This window comes from Siphateles boraxobius, unplaced genomic scaffold (assembly GCF_051911475.1).
Source record: "Siphateles boraxobius isolate OS27281-9 unplaced genomic scaffold, OSU_SipBor_1 8, whole genome shotgun sequence".
Lineage (NCBI taxonomy): Eukaryota > Metazoa > Chordata > Actinopteri > Cypriniformes > Leuciscidae > Siphateles > Siphateles boraxobius.
In genome coordinates, this window is record NW_027509208.1 from 9,035,276 (window position 1) to 9,062,225 (window position 26,950).

The 26,950-nt window shown below is 35.7% G+C and overlaps 1 protein-coding gene across 1 annotated transcript; it reads left to right on the top strand.

Moving 5' to 3' along the window:
* The first annotated feature begins 727 nt into the window (after positions 1–727).
* exoc2 (exocyst complex component 2) lies at positions 728–25,729 on the top strand. Its single transcript, XM_077219976.1, has 28 exons — positions 728–819; positions 3,114–3,242; positions 4,306–4,482; positions 4,935–5,061; positions 6,224–6,337; positions 6,424–6,548; positions 8,742–8,822; positions 9,420–9,565; positions 10,230–10,311; positions 10,427–10,529; positions 11,132–11,250; positions 12,036–12,140; positions 12,975–13,099; positions 13,193–13,261; positions 14,081–14,238; positions 14,869–14,990; positions 15,601–15,662; positions 15,761–15,841; positions 15,936–15,995; positions 16,087–16,148; positions 16,420–16,486; positions 18,327–18,443; positions 19,431–19,572; positions 21,817–21,872; positions 22,340–22,462; positions 22,915–22,976; positions 23,146–23,205; positions 25,371–25,729. The coding sequence occupies exons 2-28, from the start codon at positions 3,125–3,127 to the stop codon at positions 25,462–25,464; spliced, it is 2,757 nt and encodes a 918-aa protein (XP_077076091.1). The 5' UTR covers positions 728–819; positions 3,114–3,124; the 3' UTR covers positions 25,465–25,729.
* The last annotated feature ends 1,221 nt before the right edge of the window (positions 25,730–26,950 follow it).

Sequence of the window (26,950 nt, forward strand, 5' to 3'; positions counted from 1 at the left end):
AACACAGCGCGTTGAGGCCGCAGAAAAGTCAAATTAGATTTGATTGCTCAGATTAGTTCAGAATGATTGAAAAATTGTAGTTCCCAAGAGCCCAAAAGGCCTTATCTGAGGGAAAGTATCTCTCCCGTGCACTATTTAAGGAGATAAGAGAGGGCATTATGGCGCACGGTGCTTGGGTGGTCTCTGTTATGTGGTGTTATGGTGCGGCGCTTTCCCAGAACAAGTGGAAGTAACGCCATATGCATTGAAAATGGTTCATAATCTAAATGTGACCTCACAGGGTGACTTTGATGTTGAACTGTGTGGTGTTGAAATACAATTTGAAATGAATGTTGCATAATAGCATGAAACCCAAAGTAAAATCTATCTATCTATCTATCTATCTATCTATCTATCTATCTATCTATCTATCTATCTATCTATCTATCTATCTATCTATCTATCTATCATCTCCCTTGCTTACATCCTTATTGTGCATATTATCATTTGTATGCAAAAGTAATACGATGTTTTAGTTTTCTTTCACTCATCATTCTCAAGAAACTGATAATTTTCCAGCAAACAGCAAACACCAACAGGTCAGATTATCAGTCTACGTTTTCACTGTCGGCTCTGTCATTTGTAGGCATTAACACTTTAAAAAATAAAGCAGAAATAGCACACACCTTTACAATTTTTTTCTCTGTGGCTCAGGTTGATTCATTATTCATGTAGTGTCATGTGATTCGTTGAGTGGGCGGGGCCGCAGCATCTAAACCGGAACTGTTTTTCAGAGGAAAGAATAGTTGTGTGGTGAATTTCTTTACTGCCTTTATTCCTGTAAGTAACTGCATTTTTATTCTTCCTCGATTTGCACGTGATAAAACGGGGCTGTTATTATGAGGAAACACTTTGTCTCAATACATGCGCTTTCGTCGGCTTTTCTGTCAGATTGTTTTTAGCATTAGCCAGTCAGCTATTGTCTCATCTGTCAGAGCTTCTGTTTATGCAAAACAACCTCATCATAACGAACAGTGTTTGTAAACGAGCTTTGTATTTATTATATTTATGGAAATTCTTGTTTTATGCTATTAAAGCAGATAAACTGCTTTTGTTTACACTCTCCGTCAGTTCAGATTATATTGTGAATACATTAATTACAAACTCAACACATAGCTACAACAGTATAAAACCTCAACAACACAATATTCATGCATACATATTTTAACAACGCGAGAGTGCAACTTATATATCTAATTTGACTTGACTGGAGCCCGGTAACGTTTTCCGATATGCTGATGTGTAATCAATATCATTTCTTTCATTTGGTTTGATTAGATTTCTACGACAGATCTAACATCGTGTTTTGTTTTGTGGTCTTGAAACAAATTAGCATTCAGACATGTCTTATGTTTGTGCTTTTCTCATCTTCAGTTATGTATTTTTTTATGATTGTCAGTGTTAAATATTAGCAGAAACTTATAATGTAACCCAGCCCACAATGCTTTGCAAGAACTCTTTGATGTTAGATATAGCTTATTTTTATATTTGAAATCATAATGTAAATTGAAAACAGATTATAGTTAATGACCAGTAATAGTAAAAATGTATTATTATTTCATTTGTTGACTATTGAATGCATGTTTTTTTTTTGTTAATCTATTTAATGTCTTGCAAACACACAAACTTATGTCCATATTAAACTCCCTACAGATATAATAAGTCAATAATTATTTGTCATTGCCAATATATAAAATAAACTATACTGTTGTGTCTAAAAAATACTGATTTTGCAGTATGATGTTCTCATGTTGAATAGTTTGTTCAAGCTCCTGCTATTACATCTCGTCTGTGAGTGTGTGTTGTAGGTGGGGGTCGCTGTGTTTAGGAAAGAGCCGAGTGTTGATAGGAGGATGCTTGGTAATTTGTCTGGAACAAGCTCTTTATTCCATAGAGACTCTCAGGTGTCAATCATCTAAGCAGTCAATCACTCTCAAATGTTGCTACGACAGAAGTGCGTGCCTTTGACTCTTTACTCTTTTCACTTCCATGATCAGATTTAGCTGTATCTGAACAGTAAATATTTTTAGAAGTTGAAATGTAATCATTTTAATTGTTTGTTCAATATGATTTGTTTTTCTCCTTTTCTTTCTTTCTTTTCAAAATTGTCCCCCCCAAAATAAGTTCATCAAAGATTTATTCAAGCCATAGATTGTTGATTCTTTCTTTCTTTCTTTCTTTCTTTCTTTCTTTCTTTCTTTCTTTCTTTCTTTCTTTCCACCCCACTTCTTTTTGTTGAAATGTTAATCAAAAATATGCCAAGCTACTTTTAAAATGTTCTTATTTTTTTAATTGTCATTATCATCCTGACGTGTTTGTGTTCATGCCCCCTTCCCCTTAAAAAAACTTAATGATTTTTAATTTAAAACATGCTAATCATAAAAGAGGTTTATTCAAGTCATAAAATGTATTATTGCATTTTTTATGTATTTTTCAATTAAAGGAACGCTCCAGACAGAAAGATGAGCATCATTGACCTATATAATCTATAAAGGCAATGTATTTGCACAATATAACAATTTCACACTATTTCCAAAGTATTCTCATCACCCTAAAAACCCTGCAGTAAATATACATGCCATACACCCAATTTAAATACTAGAAGCGGCGAGACGTTTTCTGAATCTGCACTGTGGACTCTGAGAACTCAACCGTCACCCCTTCCCCTTTATCACTCTCTCTGGCCCATGCCAGAGACCACACAGACACAGAAACACACCCTCCCAGACCACACAGAGACAGCCATGGGGTCTTGCACGCAAAGCGCCCTGGAGCTGTCATTCTTGTGCTCCATGTGGGTGTTTATATACGAGAGAAAGTTTGTGACAGTACAAAAGCCACAGGAAAAACTGCCATGATTACTGCACTACTTGTAATACTGTATATAGTGAGATATTGGTGTTACTCCGAACAGAAACGTGCTTGCTCAGTGGGTGCCGAATGGGATTTATTTGTTCATGTCTAATGTTTTTAAATGCACTGAACGTGCTGAATGTTTTGATGTATTGCCGTCAGCAGTGATGAGTTCGTCAAGTGAGCTTAAACAAAACAGAATTTAACTTTGTCTCATTTAGGTGTGTGAACAATGTCTCGTGCCCGCCAGCCTCCCTTGGTGACTGGCATCTCACCCAACGAGGGCACGCCGTGGACCAAAGTCACCATTCGTGGGGAGAACCTGGGCACTGGACCCAATGATCTCATCGGTAATACACGTGCACATAGTCATTGTTACAGTTACAGATAAACCCTCCTTTTTGAACAAACACACTGCTGTTTAAAAGTTTGAGGTCAGTATGTTTATTTTTAAAGAAATGTTTCAAAAAGTTCAGCAAGGATCCATTAAATTGATCAAAAGTGACAGTAAAGACATTTATAATGTTACAAAAAAAATAATTTCTAATAAATACTTAAAAAAAAAACTTAATTTATCGAAGGATCCTGAAAATAATTCATCCCGGTTTCCACAAAAATATTAAACAGCAGAATTGTTTTCAACATTGATATAATGATAGAATGAATTCTGAAGGATCATATGACATTGAAGACTGAAAATTCAACTTTGCCATCATAGAACTAAATTCAAATATTGAAATAAGTTAAACTATATTAAAATAGAAAACAGTTATTTAAAATTGTAATAATATTTGACCAATATTACTATTTTACTGTATTTTTGATAAAAGAAAATGCAGCCTTGGTGAGCATCAGCCCCCAAACTTTTGAACAATTGCATAATATATTTTAGATATCTTCTAGAGCATTTTATTTATTAATATAGCAGATGCCTTTATCCAAAACAAAGTGAAATTAAGGAAAAATACAAACACACAACTTCTGTGAAGCTGAGTTTCTTCATACAGGAGTGATCAGTTTGTGAAATCTGGGAAAAAATGAATGAATCAGTACTTTGGGTGTTTTGAATAGAGATTTAAATAAATGCGTTATTATACTCAAAGAATCTGTAAATAAGCTAAAGTAATGCTTTGTTCAGACAAGCAGCTTCAATAAGGGTTTTTTTCTTTATTGTTGGGTATATCTAACACAAATCTGTTTTTTTTTTACTTTGAAAAAAAAAATCAACACATTTGACGTTCCCAAGCCTGATCCACAATATAAACTAAAATCTGATTAAAATGTAATATGATTTTTTTTTTTAATAGGCCTGGACAGATTAAATCATATCGGCATCATGATAGACATGAGATAAAATTGGCCATTTGTTTGACTTCTTTTTCTCTTGGTCATTGTCCATCTCCCACACCACAGGTCTGTCTATCTGTGGTCATAACTGTTTGCTGACAGCAGAATGGATGTCAGCTAGCAAGATAGTGTGTCGAGTTGGTCCTGCTAAAGATGACAAGGGCGAGATCATCGTCACCACCAAGAGTGGAGGCCTGGGGACGTCCACTGTCTCCTTCAAACTGCTCAAACCCGAGAGGATCGGTGAGACACACATTCATAGTTCCCTCAATCTCACAAACGCGCACTCGGTGAGATCTATCTTACATTGCCAATCTAACACCAATTATGCTTAATAGCCTGACATCTTGTAAGGTCATGTAAACACCTTAAACTCTGTCCTTTATTTGCCGGAAAGGTCTGCTTAATCAAAAAAACTATTGGCACACCTGGTTTTATCCCAATTCAACTCACGTTTGTTTTTATGTCAAATCAAAGAAAATCTTGATAATTTTCGGGTCTCACATAAACATGGTTTTCTTGAGTTATCAACATAGTGTTGTGGATGTAAACACACTCAATTTCCGTTATAGGCAAAATCACAATTTCGGTTTGATTGATTATACACTCTTTAAATGTACACACATGCTCTTTGAAGATGGCAATGGATTTTAAGTGCCTAACCAATGAGTATGTGCATGTTTTTGTTTGTTTAGGCATTCTGGATCAGTCTGCGGTCTGGGTTGATGAGTTGAATTACTATGACATGAGGACTGATCGGAACAAAGGCATCTCTCCTCTGTCACTGAGGCCGGCCAACCCTTTGGGCATCGACTTTGACAAGTACAGAAACATTCACAATTGAGTTTGTGTTGCCTTCTTATGAACTTACAAAGTATTAAATTTACACCTACAGTTACAGAGTACACACAGTGCTGTGCTCCACTCTCACACACATATGTGCTTCATTTTTGACTGTCTGGTTAAAACACGCACTCACATAGACCAAAACAAATACATTTCCTCACACACTTCTCCCAAAAAGCACTGCTCTGTGTTTATAGAAGTGGACCTCTGTGTTTATAAGGAAGGAGGTTCAGCAGAAAGTAGAGACAGCCCATTGTGTGTATGTCTTCTACCTGGGTGATGTCATTGGCACATTATTTCCTTTGATAGGAAGTGAAAATTTTCCTTTCCCTGACCTCTGCAGCAACCTTTTACTTATTTATATAGATATAATGAGATGAGAACACTACTGTTCAAAAGTTTAGGGTCGGGAAGATTTCTTTAATTATTTTTAGAGTCTCTTATGCTCAGCAAGGCTGCATTTTAAAAAAAAAACAGTACAAAGAGTGAAATAATATATTTTAATTATAATTTTATATATATATATGCAATAACCTTTTCTATTTTAATATATTTGAAAATGTCATTTATTCCTGTGATGGCAAAGCTGAATTTTCAGCATCATTACTCCACTCTTCAGTGTCACATGATCCTTCAGAAATCATTCTACTATGCTGATTTGCTGCTCAAAAAACATTTCTTATTACCAATTTGAAAACAGTCGTGCTGTTTAATATTATGAAAAATATGGGAACCATAATATTTATGGAAACCATAATATTTTTTATGATTCTTTGTTAAATAGAAAGTTCAAAATAGCATCTATTTGAAATTGATTTTTTTGTAACATTATAAATGTCTTTACTGGCACTTTTGATTTATTAAATTGGTCCATGCAGAATTAAAAATGCTCACTGACCCCAAACTTTCAACAGTATAGTGCATATGAATCATATGCATTTCATCAGTGTATTCTGTGCCACATCACAAGACACAATGGGTTGGCTAAGCTTATGTAATGCTGCTTATATCCGGACAGATCTGGTTTGTACCCTGTCTGTTTTTTTCTGTCATCTGTAGTGTGGTAGAGCAGGTCTATGATCTGTGTTGTTTGGCATGATGGGTCTCAGTGTGTCTAACTCTGTCTTCTGTTCTTCAGAGGGAAGGTTCCTCTGAAGGATCTGGAGAACATGTTCCCTGGTATGAGTGGAGACTTCACCAGCGAGAATTTCTCTGCCACCTGGTATCTAATCGAGAACCATTCTTCGACCGGGTTGGTCTATTTACCGTCTGTCCATCTTTTAATCTGCCAAAACAGATTTGTGTGTAATGTGTTGTTAATGTTTGTTGCTGTTGTAGTTTTGAGCATCTGCGTGTGGCAGTGGGAAATCTTAAGAAACAAGCTAGTAAGAAGAATGAGGGCAGTCTGGCCTACGTGAAAGGAGGTCTCAGCACTTTCTTTGAGGCTCAGGATGCTCTTGCATGTACGTATGCTTGGTTTTTAAATGCATATAAACACAACCTAGTAATTAATTTCAAAGACCGCATGAAACATTATTTATGCATTCGACTGAAGGAAACAGAAGCATTTCTGAAAGAAAAATAATATTCACTGGGTGGGAAGTAATATAGGGTGGGACTGCTTTAGGTCATGCTGGAATTATTGTGTTAAAATTACTCATCCCGGAGACACAATATCATAATGACCATTGATCATAATTTTAGTTTAATTTGTGAATATTGACTGTACAGTATAGTTTTAACACATTTTGAGACGAACAGATTTTATACTGAACATCAGTATAAAATTATGATCCAAATTACATACTGTTTTTTTCCCCTCGGGTGCTCTGATCAATGAAATCATGTCTGGATAGAAACATTCGTCATAGTAATAAATTATTTCCACAAAATGTATTATTTAACAGTTTTGACTTTCATCGAATACTGCAACCTAAACTTAATTTCTGATTGAACTGTCTGGATTTAGACCTTTTTTGACAACTTTTTAACACCCACATTAAGACAAATGCAACTCCTGATAATGTCCCAGTCCCTACCAAATATGTAATTGTAACTCAGGCTTAAATTACATAAAATAAATCCCATCAGAATGGAAATACTTTCAGTAAAATGTGTCACCTAACTCACTGGGTTGGTGCTTGTATAATGAGCATTAAAGGTAAAGCTCAAATAGACACTATGAATACTAAATCTGACAAAATTAGGTGCATGTGTGTTTTATTATGCATGTGTGTTTTAAGTTTTTTTTACTCTTGTGTCATTGTACACAGGTGTATGTTTTCTCAAACTGCTCTCATCAGAGGTCAATGTCACAAAATGGATATTTTTGTGTGCGTCGGACTTGGGGTCACTTGTCTTGAGTCAAACAGAAGAGCTATTCTTAGCAATGCGTATCCATGTGATTGACAGGCATGGGGACGGATAACAAGGCGTGGTTGTCATAATGTTTAGATGAGGTTGTAATAAGGTTGTCATTGTGCTGAGAGGAAACGAGAGAGCAGCAAACGGAAGCTGCACTGGTTCCCAGAGAAGACTCCCAAAACTTACCAGGCAGAAGTCAAAACATACCTCAGAGACAGAGGAAGCGTACCACACAGCATTCCGGACCCCAGGGGGAGCCGGGGGTTAGTCCTGACGTCATTGTGTACCGAAGTTTCCCAAATCCAGATGTGGAGAGAAGAAATAGACTTCATTTAGTTGTAGTTTTTTTTCTTCCAATTTAATGGAATATATATATATATATATATATATATTGAATATGTATGTGTGTGTGTATATATATATATATATACACATACACATATATATATATATATATATATATATATATATATATATATATATATATATATAATGCATACATGCATATTACATTTGTGCTTTAGGACTGACTATCTGCACTGTTGTCATGCCAATGATGAAATCTTATCAGTTTGCAGGCTCTCTTAAATTCAGTTTTTTATTTATCACATTCTAATGTGATTATTAAACTTCAATAGGCTATGATTGATTTAAATAAATATGCACGCTGCATGTTCTAAGTCAATATATGCCACTGTTACACCTTCTACAGTCTTGTGGTTTCAGAGTAGTTCACAATTAATGAATACCGCACATTTATGGCAAGTGATTGCTTGTGGTCTACTGTTGATGAATGATGACAGTGTTTACATTATGGTGTTTATATTGTAAAATGCTATAGATGGTTGTAAGAGTGAATATTTTATCTCACTCATCTGATTAGCTTGTAGTAGTAACGCAGTAGTAGTACGTTGTAACGCATAGACATTTCTATACAAAATAAGAGTCTTGATTGCCTTTCTGGTTTGTTTGAAATTAAAAGTTCTAAATTATTAACAATTTTCTTTCTTTTGTTTGTGCAGGTCTTAAAAAGGGTCTTCCAGTCTTAAATTTTATTTTTTTAACTGCAGATACGCAGTGTTTGTTCAGACAGTATAATAGAATGTTTAAAAGAACTGCATTTTTTAATAGAAACGATTTTTAACATTTATAAAAGTCTTTACTGTACTTTTTGATCATCTGAATGCGTCTTTGCTGAATAATATAATTCCTAAAAAAAGATGACTGACCCCAGACGGTAATCTAAACCCTCTCAAACATTTGCTTTTTTTTCTCCTCCTTTCTTTGTCTAGCTATCCATCAGAAGCTTGAATCAGACGGCACTGAGAAAGTGGAAGGCTCTATGACCCAGCGACTAGAAAACGTTCTTAACAGTAAGACATGAAACCAAACACATGGTCAGAATCGCACACGATTACATAAAGCAGCTAAATTTAGGATCAGAGTTGCATATACATTCTCTTTAGACCATCAAAGCCACACATTTCATGCAGACCTTGGTGTGTTTCTGTGAGTGCGTGTGCGTGTGTTTGAGACCACTCATATCCCAATCATATCTCCATGTCAATTCTCTCATGTGACGGTGGGTCAATAAACACGCTCGTTTCCTGCGGGCCGCACAAATAAACCAGTCACACACACTGACATGCTTTCATCTTCCTCCTCACCACCCGTCTTTACATGTACATTTAGATGTGTGTTCTTACTAAAGTCACTTATTGCCTTTGACTCTCTGAGCCAATCACAAACAGACTCATTGGTGGAAAAAAAGGCTGGTCAGACTTTTATAGTGGTCAGGAGGCTGGTTCTTATTAAATCGGACAAAGGGAATCCAGAATAGCTCTGACCACCCAAGAAGAGATCTTGAATTTATTTGAAACTGAGGAAGGATGATTAAACCACTTTTTTTTATCAGCTGTTATCCTTTTACACCCTTTTCTCATTTCTTTCCATTTGCTCATTCTTCTCAGGAGCAAGTGAAACTGCTGACACCCTGTTTCAAGAAGTGTTGGGCAGAAAGGACAAGGCCGACTCAACACGCAACGCTCTCAACGTTCTCCAGCGATTCAAATTTTTGTTTAACCTGCCACTCAACATTGAACGCAACATCCAGAAGGTGGCATCACCCATACACACACACACACACACACACAAACACTCTCTCTCTCTCTCTCTCTCTCTCTCTCTCTCTCTCTCTCTAACACTCTTACCTACAGGATTATAATACTGTGGGGTCAGTAAGATTAAAAAAAAAAATGAATACCTTTATATAGCAAGGATGCTCTAGATTGATTAAAAGTGACACTAAAATCATTTATAATCTTTCAAATTATTTGTATTTCAAATAATTGCTGTTTTTTTTCCCTTCAAATTTTCTATTTAACAAAGAATCCTAAAAAATGTTTTTACAAAAATATTAAGCATCACAACTGCATTAAATAATCATATTAAAATGATTTCTGAAGGGTCATGTGACACTGAAGACTGGAGTAATGATGCTGAAAATTCAGCTTTGGCATCACAGGAATAAATGACATTTTAAAATAAATTAAAAATAGAAAACCATTATTTTGAATTGTAATAATATTTGAAAAAAATACATATACATATATAAAAAAATACTGTATTTTTTATCAAATAAATGCAGCCTTAGTGAGCATAATAGACTTTTTTTTTTTTTATTGTACCGACCCCAAACCTTTGAACGGTAGTGTATACACTGCAAACTATAAAAATGATCTCTGAATGCTAAACTGACAGTGTATCTGTTTCCCATCCAGGGGGATTATGATGTGGTCATCAATGATTATGAGAAAGCCAAATCTTTGTTTGGGAACACAGAGGTCCCAGTCTTTAAGAAAGGTAATCGGATGTTCACTGATAATATCTGATAGTATATGTTAATATGACATGCATCCTCTATGTACATTGACGTTAGCTGGAGTATTGAAAGATCATCCTGCATGTGTGTTTGTAGTGTATTCAGAGGTGGAGACTCGGATAGAAGCCCTGAGGAAACTGCTTATGGATAAACTTCTGGAGACGCCATCCACTTTACATGATCAGAAACGCTATATCAGGTGTGTGACAAGCGACTTGCATTTTTTTTACTTTTGGATGCCAGGAACCCCCAAATCAGATATTTCCCTGTGAAATATTATTTAAATTACAATTACTGTTTTCTATTTGAATCATTTTCAAAATGTAATTTCTTATTATTATCAGGGCTGAAAACAGTTTTTGTGTAAATCGTGATGTTTTTCAGGATTCTTTGATCAGTTCAAAGGAATATTTAAATCATTTATTTGAAGTGAAAATCAATTTAATGAATCCTTACTAAATAAAAGAATGTATTTTTAAGACTTTTTTTTTACTGTCCCCAAGTCTTTGAACGGTAGTGTAAATATTTTATATTGAATTATAAATGTTTTAAGTAATTACATTCCCTGCCTTTTTTAATGGATATAATATTATAAATTTTTAAATATTGCAGAATGTTTTGTATTGTATTATTGTATATAACTGCCCATCCTATTTATGGTCAGATTTTCAAAAGCTTTAATTTATGTGACCCAATAGCATTAAAGCATTGTTGACCTGTCATTGTATGAGGGGCTTAAGGGAAAAAACGATGCAATTATATTCAATGTGATCTAATGATTCTCTTTCTCTTTTTATTCAGATATCTGTCGGATCTGCATGCTCCAGGTGACCCGGCATGGCAGTGTATAATCGCACAACACAAGTGGATCCTTCAGCTGATGCAAAACTGTAAAGAAGATTTTATCAAAGAGCAGAAAGGTACAGACATAGATAGTTTGAAATCAATTGATGGTTTCTCTACCACTCTGAAGAGTGAAAGCAGTGTGTGTGTTCTGCCCTGTGTGTGTGTGTTTAGATAGAGAGCAGCCCGTGTGTGGTCTGGTCATGACCCTATAGAGAACAGGAAGTCCACAGAGCTCTATAGTGTGGCAGAGCTGAGGGGGGTTTGCTGAAGAGAGAGGCAGACATCAGGGAATACAAGAAGAGAGAGGAGCATAGATAAACACAGGAGATGATTGGACACCTGGATCAACACCAGCACTCATTTTTTATATAGAAAGAGAGAGAGTAAACATCCAAGTGGCTCAGTGGTATACGTCTTTATCTGTGTGAGAGAGAAACATGACATGTGTATACTATCTGGACATATTGAGTGTTTCAGACTATATCAACAATTTAATCAAGGCTGAGGAAGAGCCCAGAAAGACCTTTAGTGCCATCTATTGTCAGAGAAGAGGTACTGCATGAAAACTACCAGTTTAACACAGTACCTACCACAAGGTTGTAGACTTGAACCTTACCACAGGGTGATTGTCCAATTATAACGGTTTTGTAAGTCACTTTGGATAAAAGCAGTCATCTCATGACTTGCACTCAAATCACAAGGAAAGAAAGAAATGATAACCCATTAAATCAAAAATGTACCTTTTAATTTAAGCGTAAACTGTCAACCTCAAGCAAAACTCTCTTTATTTTTGCAAACATGATTGATTGTTAAATGCTGAGGTATTTAGATGAGCATTCATCGTGTCTGTCTGTCTCAGTGGGTGGTGTTGGGTTAGAGCTGGATCGTTCCTCAGCTTTGAACAGGATCAGCCTCGCCGCTCCAGTGAAGAGAGGAGGCAGCTTCCAGAAGCCTAAAGATGACTGTGAGTACAGTAACAGAAAGATCAACATGCATTACTGTTTGAAAGACGTCGCTTATTCTCACGAAGGCTGCAATTATTCTATCAAAAAGTACTGTCTATTTCTATTTTAATATATTTATTCCCGTGATGCAAAGCTGAATTTTCAGCAGCTATTATTTACCAAGGATTCATTAAATGATCAAAAGTGAAGACATTTATAATGTTACAGAAGATTTCTATTTGCACTTTCTGTTCATTGAATAATCCTGAAAACAGAAACAGGTTTCCACAGAAATACTAAACAGCAACTGTTTCCAACATTTATAATACACACACACACACACACAAATATATATATATATATATATATATATATATATATATATACACACACACAACTGTTTTCAACATTGATAATAAAAAAAAAATCATGTGACACTGAATACTGGAGTTATGGCTTCTAAAAATTCAGCTTTGCTATCCAAGGAATAAATTACATTTTAAAATAGATTCAGATTGCAAAAATTTATTTTAAATTTTAATATTTCATAATATAAATGTGTTTGCTGTATTTTTGATCAAATAAATGCAGCTTTGGTAAGCATACGATACTTAGTTAAAAAATCTCGCTAGCCAAAAACGTTTGAACGTAGTTTAAATCCTTTATATACAATGACAGAAAATGTTCTTATTTGCTGATTTGGTCACTTTGTGTAGAATTTCAAGTGATGTGTTTGAAACTGAGCCTAGTTAGGACGAGTTGTGAAACTCACAGAAATCTCATCGTCAGCCATCATCATTTCATAAGCAGAATGCTGCTGTCTTTGTAACAGTATATCATACATATTTTCTCAGCGTGGCACTATAAGAGCCCTCAGCAGGTGAGGTTTGTGGAGAAACTCTCAGACGTGGTCATCAGCCAGCTGCCCAACTTCTGGAAACTCTGGATCTCTTACGTCAACGGCAGCCTGTTTAGTGAGGTAGTTATACACACACACAAATATACCTTCAGAGTGTTAGAAATGAAGGCTAGTGTAATCACTCAGACTTGTTGACTGTGTTGTCTTGGACAGACTGGAGAGAAGTCCGGTCAGGTGGAGAAGTTAAAGAAGAACGCTCGGCAAAGACAGAATGACTTTAAGGTTAGTAAAGCAGCTGGAATGTTTTTGTGCTTATAGTCTGGAGATTGAAAGTGTGAGCATGAGTCACTAAGGTCTGAGACTAGTGATGCTCCAAAATTTAGTCTGAAATCATAGACTGTAACAGTGATGTTTCATTAGCACTGCTCCAAAGACACTTTTTGACTTTGTCAGTGTCCATTTCCTTCACACAACGTGTGTAAGCTACAACAGCTAAACTGTCAGCTGTGTGGATGCTAGGGCTGGCTTGACAATATGGATTTTTGGTTTTTAATCAAATTTAATTTTGATGAACCAAGGTCTTAGTTGTAGCATGAAATAAACATGAATAAATATCAGTAGGTATGTTGAAAAAAAAAACAATACAACTTACTGAAATGTATCATGTCACATGTAATCGCTCAAACAGTGTTCCACCCGCGGACAGACATCAATAAAACAGCTTGTAAACAATGACTCTTGATGTTACATTTACGACAGGAAAGCCATTCTGTGTCCATAGCTTGTTAGACAGCTAAAAAAAACATCTAGAGAGCAGCATTATGCTATACAGTATGTGCACTATATTACATATTCATTTTATTTTTTCTTAACCTGTTGTCTTCATTGTTTAATGTTTGTTTGAATAAATCTTTCATAAAAACAAGTTTTTTACACCCACCATTTAAATGTTATATTTCAAAAAGCTATTTGGATGTGCAATTTAAATCTTTATATACAACTTAGTTTTTGTTTGGGTTTTGATAATAAATTCAAAATTTTGAAGGCAAGGGTTATTTTCACTGTATTATGTGTCTGATTGGCACATTTGATTGTGTGTAGGGCATGATTGAGGAGGTGACCCGTCGTCTGGTGCAGTTAGTTCGAGGAGCTCTGTTACCCTCCTCTCTTTCAGAGCTGCAGCTGAGGCAGTATGGCGGCTGGGACACCAAAACCCCTCTCAGTGGATGCTGGCTCACACAGGTCATCCATACCGTCAGGTACATGTGTGAATTTGTAGTAGGGATGTAGGAATAATTGATGCGACAAAACGAAAATTTGTAGTTATTATAATGATTTTATATTATAAAGGAATCATTCATCCAACAATTAAAATTCTGTCATCATTTACTCTTCCTTCTTCTGTGCAATATAAAAGAAGATATTTTGAGAAATGTCCTGCATGTTTTGTTTTGTTTTTGTCCATACAATGGAAGTCAATGGGCATTAAAACTGTTTGGTTAACAACATTTTTCATCTTCTTTTATACAGTGAAGAAAGTAAGTCATACAAGTGAGAGAGAGTAACAAGTTAGTTTTTGGGTGAACTATCCCTTTAAGCAAGTTTGTTGTGCTGTTGCACTCTCTCTGTAAACATGTCAATACAATCATCATCATTTGCGTTTACATTAGAGCCAGTTAAACCAGAATTATTGTACATGCAGTTATTTTCCATTTCACAGATTCTGTTATTGGATGTGAAAATAACTGTTTCTGTTTGCATTAGTAGCCTGTTTTTCCATTCGAAAAAGCAGTGATTATGGTGTATCCTTTGTGGGAATGATATTTGACCATCCTCTCATTGTATTTTCATATAAAGCTCATTTGATGCTCTCTCTCTCTGTCTCTCAGGTTGAGTCATGAGGCTCTGTCAGCTCTGGAGATTCCCAATGATCTGCTTCAGGTGATTCAGGATTTACTGCAGGACCTCCGTGTGCACTGCCTGCTGACCACACTACAGCACACTGAAGAGGGTAAAACTACATTCACTGAGCTTTTAGTAAATGTCTCCATTTCAGATCAGGCAAACAATGGCAAATGGGATTGCTGAAATGTTCTGCAGAATATCTGCTCAAAATTCACTGAAAGTATTTTTCATCAACAAGACTGTCAGAAGAGGTAGAGCTGAAACAAGCGGGAAGTAACCTTTTCTTGTAATTGGCCTTGTATATGAGCTTATTGGTCAGCAATGATCATCTCAAGATGGACTGGTCGATATACAGTATATGTCGCTAATGTGAAATTGTAACAGTAGAGGGAGCTATAGAGCTCTCAACTAAATGGGTTTGCGTTCAGTATAAACAGCTCAGTAGTTGTTTTAAAAAAAATATTTTTAATAAAGCAGCTCTAGTGAATTAAAGTTTTTGTTCACTTAGTCAACATCTGGAGCAGTATAACTAATTTTAGTAGCCAAAAACCTTTCCTGATAATTTCAAATCTCAAGGCTCAGTCTCTGCGTCTTACTTTTTCAGAAGGCTGGATTTCCCAGTTAAAGTAGCTTTCTCAACATTAATGTTTTGGAGAATTAGATGCGTAAGGTTTTTTTTGTACTGGTTTAATGTAACTAAACTTTGTGTTGTTTAGATGTAAAGAGACTTGCAAAAAAAGAAGACTGGGTTGTGGACAATGAGGGAATTACGTCACTGGTACATCTTTTATACTTTTATTATATTCCATTCTAGTTCATTTCATTCTAATAACTTGCGGATTAAAAACTTGTGGATAAATGGTGTGTGTGTTTCAGCCGGCCCAGTTTGAGCAGTGTATGGTTCAGATGCTGCAGTCTCTGAAGGAGCCCATGGAGTGTAAACCTGGAGAGATCAATGTACAAACCCTCACACTATACTCATCCCCAGCCTTTCCACTGCAGATTATATAGAGATTAATCAATCAATGTGTGTCTCTCTCTTCATCTTTAGATCTTGAATCTGGATGTGGTTCAAGACAAAGCTTGCGAACAGTGTGTTTCTATCATGAAGGTATTGTGTGTTGGTATCTGTCGTTTTGTTGGGATTTGTAAATATAATTCCTGCTGTTTGAAAAGTATTTTTATGTCTCTACTCTGTTTAGGTCTTTATTAAGTGTCTCGAGCAGCTCAGCATCAAGACTGATGGAGACATCGACACCTCTCAGTGAGTTTTATTGTCTCTTTAAATATATATAACAATAACAAAATTTATTTAATAACTCGAAAAATGTCAAGTGGTGTAACAATGTCAAGTGGTTTTCTTGTTATTTGACAATTAAATGGCTTCTTTCATGTTGGGTAGTCCACTGTGTGACTTTGATTTGGTGGACAGTTTTTTCAAACTGAGGCCCGGTTTGAAAATCTTGTAATGTAATGTTTAGGCTGAATGTTTAATTTTACAGTGGGAGTGGACTATCAAAGTCTTTCTCTTTCAGTTTGTCTGTGGACTTGGCTTCACCTGATCTTTTTGGAAGCATCAAAGAAGACTTTAGTTCAAAACCAGTAAGGATGTTCTTCACCTTTCCTCCTAATTTCTACCTTTCTCCATGTTCCATCTTGTCTTTCTCACTCTTCAGAGTACTAATGCATATCACTGTGTGCTAAAGATACATATAATAAATTGAATTATTCATATATTAATATAAAATAAATAAAAACGTCTAAGCAGTGGCTTAGCAGTTAACACATCAAGCTGTGGTGCTTAAATAGGAGACAGGTTTGAATCTGGCTTGCGTCAAGTACTCTTCTCTTTTTTTAGTCGTCAATCCACTTTCACATGACAAAAAAGGCAAAATAAATCAAACACAGTATGAGTGAACTGATTAGCACCGCATATAGTCCAAAATGTGGTATTTTATTCATGGTAAAGTAAACTGCAGAGGTGGATGTCACTGTATGCGACAGGATATTTGTGTACAGAGAATAGGAAGTTAGCGGAGATAACAGCCTCCTTCACTCTACTCTTGACATGTTCAGCTTGTATTAAACGATTAGTCACAGAGGCCCTGACTGAAAGCCATATAACACTGTGTTGATGTGTAGTATCAGAACCACAGAGTGTCACAGTTTTACTGAAAGCTGAAAGCCTGATAGATGAAAAGATTGAGAGAAAGAGAGAGAGAGAAACCTGGTAATGGGGCCATTTTTAAAACGTGTTTTCAAAACGAAACAGCATCTCTTTGATTGAAGATATTCAGAGACCTCATGTAACCTTGAAGTGCTTCCTCCCTCCATTCAATTTATCTTATTTGTGCTTATTCAGTAATGCTTTAGGTATATGTGTGTAGTGCACACATTTGCTTGAATAAAGTTTAAACCACATAAGTAGAGTTTACAGTGACCCCATAATGTATTTGGAGTCTTCTTGATACTTAAGTCAGGCTTTAAAAAGACCACCGTATATACAAAATATTAAACCAAAGCGGTATCTGCAAAGTGAAGGTGGTCTGACTCTGAAGGTAATTTTTAGTGGTTTAATTTTCCTAGCAGGCCAACCACATTAACATTTGACAACCAGAAAGTGTAAAAATACTTTATTTTTTTGTGTAAATTCTGAACTATATATTCTATTTGTTTGTAATTTGAAACATGGCGTTTTGTTTATAATAGTTGTTTCTTATTTAAAAGAAATACCATTCTGTTTAATATTTTGTCATATAATGCAAAAAAATAAATTAAAAAAATCATGCTTTTTTTCCAAAATACTTTTTGTGGCCACTGTATTTTCGTGTTATTTCTTAGTTCTGAAGAACCCTTTTCCTTAGAAAACATCCTGTGTTCCGTTATGGATGTCTTTGTCACAGTTTCCATCTGCAACACAGCAAACATTTGAGCATCATGCACAGGAGTCATGTGTTGTGAAAAACAGCAGCTTTCTCTTCAGAGAGCACAGTTCTGTGGCCGCTCACATGGGGTTTCCCCTAGCCTGCAGTGGAAGAGCTGCAGGTTTCCCCTCTATCTCTCTCTCTTTCTCTGTTTTACTGGTTCATGGTTCACCTTTTTAAATAAAGGCATAATAACACCCATCATATCTATAATATATATAATTTGTTTTTTAAGAAAAATACCCCAAAATCTCTCTCTCTCTCTCTCTCTCTCTCTCTCTCTCTCTCTCTCTCTCTCTCTCTCTCTCTCTCTCTCTCTCTCTCTCTCTCTCTCTCTCTCTCTCTCTCTCTCTCTCTCTCTCTCTCTCTCTCTCTCTCTCTCTCTATATATATATATATATATATATATATATATATATATATATATATATATATATATATATATATATATATATATATAGATGTGCGTGTGTTCAAGTTAACCGAATCAGTTGCTGTGTGTGTTCTGACCCATGCAGGAGCAACGTCTCCTCATCATCCTCAGTAACTGTCAGTATCTGGAGAGACACACATTTCTCAATCTGGCTGAGCACCTGGAGAAGAACGGCTTCACCACTGCAGAGAAGATCATCAGGGTACAAAGACACATGCACACTTTCTTTTTCCCCTCTTACTCCAGTCCACAGTTGGCATTTTATTTTTTATAAGTGATAACAAGTGTGATTCTAAGTTTGGTCGTTTATCTTTTCTTTTACTGAAGTGAGAGTGACTCACACAGATTGTGGAGAAGCTCAAGGGTTTTTCATAGTAGCATTAGAACACTCACTCGAGACGGCTTTTTTGCCCTGTAGGGGAGAGTGTGAAAGCCCTTCCGAAAAGGTTATGGTTGGCCTTTCCAGTAAATGCAGATCATAGTGAATGAGTGTGTTGGGCTTAAAGTGATTTTGTAGATACATTTAGTGATATGATGCCTCAAATCATGCAGCTTAAGAAGAGTTGTGCTGTTACGATTTGAACAGTTTGAACTGTTGGGGGGGATCAGAATATCATAAAAAGGGGTTCTATCAGGCTCTTATATATAGAAACTTTTTGGGGTCGTTTTATAGTGTTAGTTTTAAATAATTTTGTTTTTATTTTTTTACATTTAGATTAAATTTTGTGACTTAGCCTGCTTCTAAACATACTTAATCACTTCTTAATCATACACAATCATTTAAGACATTTCTCCTGAAATATAACTTTTTTGGCATAAAGAGTTATTTATCATTGAGTCAACATTTAGACAACTTCTCAGAGAAGATTGACTCTCATCTATCTTGGCAGATGTCCATCTCTGGTGTTTTACTGAGATCCCAGAGATTATTCCCCTTTTAAGATGGTGCTTTCCATTTTGGTTTTTGAGCATTTCTCTAAAGTTAAACACACATCAAAGTGATGGACATGCATGAGTGGTCTCTACTCATTCTGCAAGAAGTGTGTGATGAGCGGTGATTGTGTGTGATGTTAATGGTTTCTTAAGGTCCCATGCACTTCTGTGTTGCAGGATAAAATGGTACATGATCTGTGAAAGCTATTAGTGGTTTGTGATTAAACTGAATGCATGCCTATAATCTAATCTTCAGGTCAGCATAGATGCATTGAGACAGCTGGACGAATATCTGTTTGAGACATACATCGAGAAAAAATCGGATCCTATTGTCGGCTCGCTGGAACCTGGCATCTACGCCGGATACTTTGACTGGAAGGACTGCCTGCTACCTACAGGTATCACACACATGAATCATGCCATGTGCATATTGACAACACTTTGTGGATGTTTCGAAAAAATGTTGTCTGCTTGAATGTTGAAAGACCATCACCATGGAGATGGTACTGGAAGGATCCAAAAACACTCTTGATTCTGCAGTTTCAGTCTGCTGTCATTGCTCTTGTGTCACAGTTTCAGTTATGGTAGTGTGTGTATATTTAGCATGATTAGGCCTGTGTGGCGCATACTTGTCTAAATGCTATTGCTTACGTGAATCATTTGTGTACTTGCAAGGACACTTCCTGCTTCTTCTGATACATTATGGGCCCTATTTTAATGATCTGAAACGCAAGTGTCAAGCGCAAAGCGCAAGTAACTTTGTGGGCGGATCTCGGCGCTGTTGCTATTTAACCGGTGGGATAAATGACTCTTGCGCTCGGCGCAAATCTAAAACGGGTTGGTCTGAAGTAGCTTCATTATTCATAGGTGTGGTTTGGGCGTAACGGGAAACAAACCAATAAGAGCTTCATATCACATTCCCTTTAAGAGCTTGATACACGAGGTACGCTTGTTCCATGGCGCAATACTATTATAACGGCGCATTTACCAGGCGCGCTTCAGAAGCGGTTCACAGCCGAGGAGATCGATGTTCTCGTCAGGGCCGTAAAAGAAAGAGAAGTGACATTGGGGATGGGACGTACCCACCCAAATTAGCTTCGGTTAAACATGCATATAATAATTTGGGTAAATTTGTAAGCTTTATGCCTATTTTTCCCATCGTCATGGACACAACAATGATTTCCCTCGTGTTTTAATATTTTTCCTTATAATAATGTATCTTTTGCAAAAAAGAAAATGCATCTGTGTAGATGAGAGAATCATCTACAGTGAATGCGCGTTGTTCACACTGTATTGTTGCCAAGCATGCGCGCTTAAAATAGCATCTGAATGTACGCGCAACGTGCCACTGACTTTAGACTAGTTTTTTTCTGGTCAGTGGCGCAATTGTTTTCTGGAACTGCAAAATAGCTCAAGGGATTGTTTGCGCCGGAAAAGTTCAGCGCAAGTTCATTCCCTAGTTTGCCGGCGTGCGTCTGTGGAGGGACGCGGGTGCAAAATACGAATGATACATGCGTCGATGTACAAAGGCAATTGCGCCGGGTGCAAGACAGGGCCCTATAAGTATAATTGTGTAAAACCAATTAACTTTCCTTTGCCACTGCTCCTGTTTATTTACCAGTCAATTTGGAAAATCATCATCTTTAGATCCAAAATACAAAAAACAAATTGTAGTACACGTTAATGTACATAACTAATTTAATGTCATGTTATTTAGAATACCGTTCAGAAGTTTGGGGTCAGTATGTATTTTTTTTGTTTAAAGAAATGAATACTTTTATTTAGTATGGATGTATGAAGTTGATCAAAGTTGATCAATGGCTGCTAAAAATTCAGCTTCACAGGAATCAATTAAATTTTATTTTCAGATAGAAAACAGTTATTTAAAATTGTAATAGTACTTCACAATATTACTGTTTTTAATGTATTTTTGGTCAAATAAATGCAGTCTTGGTGAACATAAGAGACTTCTCCTAAAAACATTTGAACGGTAGTGTGTTTTTTTTCTGTATTGATTATAATGCTATAGAATATAAAATATTACAGAGCAAATATTTTTTTTTACCGATAAACTATTAAAAGCTGGTTCTTTTAATTACTAGGTTACATTTAATTACTCTATTACATTATTAGCCGTTGTATGCTATTTGATTACTAGAGTGACTTATAAATGTGGGTGTCACATGCATAGTGAACCAGGAAGTGATTACTTTAACAGTGCAAAAAAAGTAAATAAACATATATAAAAAAATTTGGTATATGTTAAAGAGGTTGATTTAGCTTGATCGCAGTGTGGAGGAAAAGTTGCCTATATAAGTAAGTGGGAAATGGTACTCCCACTGAGTGATCTCATCGACCAATGTCTGCCTTGCAGCAAATCAGTTCATTAATATTCCTACAATGTAACCAATATTCATGATGCAAGCCATGCCCGAACGTTTTTTTTCTCTGAGCAACTTAATTGTAGGAAGAAAGATGTGACAACTAGGCAAAACCATATCATACTTCTCTAGAGAAACTGATGAGATTTTTCTTCCACCTTCTATATTTCAGATGATTCCTTACCCCCCTGTTTAAACCTTAAATAGCAAGAACATTACTTATTTATCTACCTTTTCTCATTCTCTTTGTTTCTGACTCAGGTGTGAGGAGTTATTTGAAGGAGGCTTTGGTCAGCATTATCTCTGTTCATGCTGAGGTGAGATGCACAAACCTTCAGTTAATCTATGCTTCAAAAGATTCCCCGTTAGACAGATACACCTTGAGAATTGTCACATTTCTGATCCAAAACGTAGTGACCAACTTACTAAGACAGCATTTTATAGGTTGACAGGCTTTACAGGTACACTATCAATTCTGAAAAGTAGGCACAACATTGGACTGCCTTATAAATGACCTGCCAAATTCTAAGAAAGCATCACATTGTCTTTGTGGTTAAGACATTCCCAGAATTTAAAGCGACAAGCTCTGTGAAAAAAATCATGAATGAATGCACAGTCAGATGTAAATATAAACTACAGTTCAAAAGTTTGGGGTCAGTAAGATTTATTTAATTTATTGATGGCAAAGCTGAAATTTCCCCTGCCATATATATTTTTATTCAGCACTAAAACATATTGTTAAAAGTTGACATTCTCAAAGATTCTTTGTTCCTTGCTCTATCAGGTTTTCACGATTTCCAAGGAGCTGGTTTCTCGTGTTTTATCAAAGATCATTGAAGCTGTAGCAGAAGAGATGAGTCGTCTGATGCAGTGTGTGTCCTCTTTTAGTAAAAACGGTGCACTGCAGGTACAGCTCACACCTCACATACACTTTTCAGAGCAGTTATCATGTGATCTTAAAGGGATAGTCTGTGAAAATTAGATAAAGTTAAAATTCTGTCATTATTTACTCACAATCACGTTCTTCCAAACCTGTAAGGATTTCTTTCTTCACAAAAGAAGATATTTTGAAGAATGAATGAATCTTCTGATGAGGATCTTCAACTGTTTGGTTACCCCCTCGGTATCCAAACAGTTGATGGGCCCTACTGATTTCCATAGTATTTTTTTTCCATAGTATGGAAGAAGTCAATGGAGCCATCAACTGTTTGTTTACCCATATTCTTTAAAATATCTTCTTTTGTGTTCAGCAGAATAAAGAAATTACTTCCGGTTTGGAACAACTTGAGGTGAACTATCCATTTAAGCTATTGAAATCTGCACCATCATATTTTTTTTTTTTAATAATTCTCTCTCCAGGCACGTCTGGAAATCCGTGCGTTGCTAGACGCCATAGAGCCGTACCTCACATCAGAGAGTCGGTAAGACGTAAATATGTTCAACATTGATTCATGTCTTAATACAAAAGCTAAACTAGCTTACACTAATGAAAAATAAGAAGCAGAAAAGCATAACTTTGGCTAAACCAAAAAGTGTTTGTATGATAATTTGTTTCCTTATGAGTGTGTGATGTTCTTTTCTGTGTCTCAGCTCTAGTTTTAAACAGGCATTGGAAGCGCTACCACAGCTACAGAGTGGAGCCGACAAAAAGTGAGTTAAATCTCAAATCACAATTATATTGTGCCTTACACTGACAAATAAATATTAACTACTGGTCATTAGAGATTATTATAATTAGCACCAGTGGCGTGCACAGACCTCCTCAGGGGCAGGGGGGGAGGGACCAAAAAGGGCACTAACTAAAAAAAATGATTACTTCTTGATTTTTTTTTTGTTTTTATTCTTTCTTTCCTAGGCATTCTAAGAAAATATGTTGAAACAATTATTAGAATACATAACACATCAAATGAAAATATGGAAATTATGATAATATTACTAAATATTATTTACTTTACCAAACAAAACAGTGAGAATCAAGAAGGTAATTATGGAAAATTAATTTTTAGTTTTGTTGATGTTGTAAATTTAATGTATGTATTATATGTATGAAAGACAGTGTTAGCTATCATGAATCAGTAACACTTTACAATAAGGTTTCATTAGTTAACATTAGCTAATGAACTGCACTTCTACAGCATTTATTAATCTTAGTTAATTTCAGGATTTACTAAAACATTAAAATCAAAAGTTGTATTTGTTATCATTAGTTAATGCACTGACTGTGACATAACATGAATAAACAATTAACAGTTGTAGTATTAACTAAGATATAGCCTACAGTAACAAATGTCTTGCTCATGGTTAGTTCATACATGAGTAATGAACAAATGAACCTTATTGTAAAGCCTTAATATGAAAACAAAGATATAAGTTCCTCACAATTTAGAGTTGGACATGGACTTAAGATTTCATTAAACTAACTTAGATGTATTTCCCCTTGCACTTTTATTCCTTGGATAAAAACAGTGACTTTGTCACTCAGAATGCGTCTGAAATCGATTTATACTTTTATTGTAGTTAAGAATAACTCACATCCTGCAGCAACTTTTAGAGTAGCATGGTGATGGTAGGATAAATGTAATTTTCCGTATTAGCTTAAACGTTACCTGCTGCTCGTTTGAAGAGACATGCGCGAACTGCTGCATAGTGCGTACCAGAACCGTTAAATGCCAGTGCCATAGAGAGAATTTCTCTCTATGGCACTGGTTAAATGCGTATGAGGCGCTGCAAAGGAAACTCCGCCTACCACTTCTCAGCCAAATATTTTTTTAATATAATATTTGTTTGTATTATTATTGTTAGTGGCAAGGGTGTGTGTGTGTTTCATTTATTATAATATTTATAATTATTATTATTATTATTTACAATTATCAGAAAAGGGCACAATACATTTTGAGACCCCTCCCCCCTGTGCACGCCACTGATTAGCACCAAGCTCACCCATTAAATGTCATGCCACATGTGCAAGTGACCTTGTTCAGTTTGTGAAACCTGAGAGAGGGGTTGTAGCAGACCAATAAGTCCGCATAGAATTGAATTACGTCAGGGTACGCCGCAGGCTACGCGTGCTACACACAGCTTACGACGTAGCTACGCCGTGAGTTCGACGCAGAAGTATAAATTGGGCTTTTGGTGTAAATCATAAATCACTGAGCAAGTCCTGATAATATAAATCAATTCAAATTGTGAAACTTTTAGAACTTGTGGAAAAAGCATTATCTTCTTTATAGTGATCAACCTGCGTTTAAAGTGGGAAAGTACGAAATTGCAAGAAATACTTGTGATAGCATTCATTTGAATGGGTTGAAGGTCTTCAACCGATTGGTAATGTTTTATATCATATGCCATCATTTTCCAGCTAAAGTGTTTTTTATGAATGAATGTCATGGAGTTGTATCATGCAAGTTGTAAGATAACCTGATATAACCACAAATTAAAAAAATATCTTAAATTTATAAGCATTTTCAACACATACAGTACACTTCTGTTCAAAAGTTTGAGGTAGGTAGGAATTTTTTTGTTTTAAGTCTTATGCTCACAAAGGCTGTATTTATTTGATCCAAAATACATTATACTACTATACATTATACTATTTAAATATGTTATTATAATGTAAATATTAATGTAATTTATTCTTCTGATGGCATATATATATATATATATATATATATATATATATATATATATATATATATATATAGATTATTTATTAAGTTTACGAAAAGTACAGATGATGATTTGTGATGATTTTGTTTATTTGAGGGTACATTTGGCTCTTTTCTAATATCTCTCTCTCTCACTCTCTCTATTCTCAGACTCTTGGAGGAGCTACTGAATAAGTTTAAGAGCAGTATGAAGCTACAGCTTAACTGCTTCAAGCCTGCCTCTTTTCAGCCTGTGAAGCGATAAACCTTTACAAAACCCCAAGATTTCAACAAAGGCTCTGCAATGTAACACTTAGAGACCATTTCAGTTTTAAAAACCATTAACAGCCAATCTAGTGCAACTAATATAGTCTTTTCTACTTACTGAACAATGCTTGTGTTTTTGAGGATTTGGCAGTCTGTTGATAATTAATAGACACATTAATATGACACATTGTTTTGCCTCTTTGTCCATCTTATTGACCACAGTGCAGTTAAAAACCGAAATAAATCTGTGCGCTTACACAAAAGTGGGTTTTCTGCTAACGGTATTGTGCAAAATAGTTGCTAGATTAATTGCCAGGATTATGCTCTTGTGTGTGTGAGAGAGGTAGAGTTTTGCTCTTTGTAGATGAGACACTATTGAGTTCTGAAATGACTCTTGTCTTCATTTCATCAAAAGAGTCGTTTTGAGCTGAAGTCTATTATGACCACACTATCAACGATGCGTTAACACACCCTGTCTAGTGTCAGACAGAAAGGCGCACACCCTGCCCCTCCTCAGCAGTGTTGGGGTATTTTTATCTGTTCCGGGAGGAAGTGTTCAGTATTGAGAGACGTCCTTTACTGTAAACCTCTATTATTTGCTGTCCAACCCAGCATTGGCATGTGGTTTAGGAGCTTAGGATATAACTAACTAAAACACAAGCTAGGCACTGAGTTAAAGGGCACCTATTAAGCTTTTTACCTTCCCTTTAATGTGTACTGTACAGTAGCTGTTTGTGTATGTAAATGATCTATAAAGTTACAGGTCAACAAAAAAACATCACTTGTCTGAAACACCAAATTTGTACGTTTTTGGTCCTGTCATTATTTCTGTGACTTAGCAAATGTAGTGGGCAAAAGTAATGTCTGGAGGGGATATTTGCACAATATTTGCTTTTAAATAACACTTCAGGGTTAAACAACCAAAATATGAAGAGTCTGTTATGTTGGGAAGAGGAATACACTAAACTTGGTTAAGGTATTAAAATCACAAAATGATTTGTCCATAAAGACAAACTCCAGCATATTATATATGGGTTGTATTGTACTATGCAAAAAAGGCATAGAAAAACAAAAGTCTCACAGGAAATAAGCATACGTTGACAATGTAATCAGCTATTAATATTTTGTTCGTTCACTCTCGTTTTTATTACAGCAGACATTTTCCATGGCATTGACTCACTCAACTTTGTGCATGTGTTATGCTTAACTTCTTTCCATTCTGCCTTAAATGGATAGTTCACCCAAAAATTTTAATTCTGTCATCATTTAGTCACCCTCAAGTTGTTCCAAACTTGTATAAATTCTTTCTTCTGCTGAACAAAAGAAGATATTTTGAAGAATGTCAGTCACCAAGCAGTTGATGGACCCCATTGACTTCTATAGTATGGAAAAAGAAATACTATGGAAATCAATGGAGTCGCATCAACTGTTTGGTTACCGACATTCTTTAAAATATAGAGGTTTGGGCCCACTTGAGGGTGAAG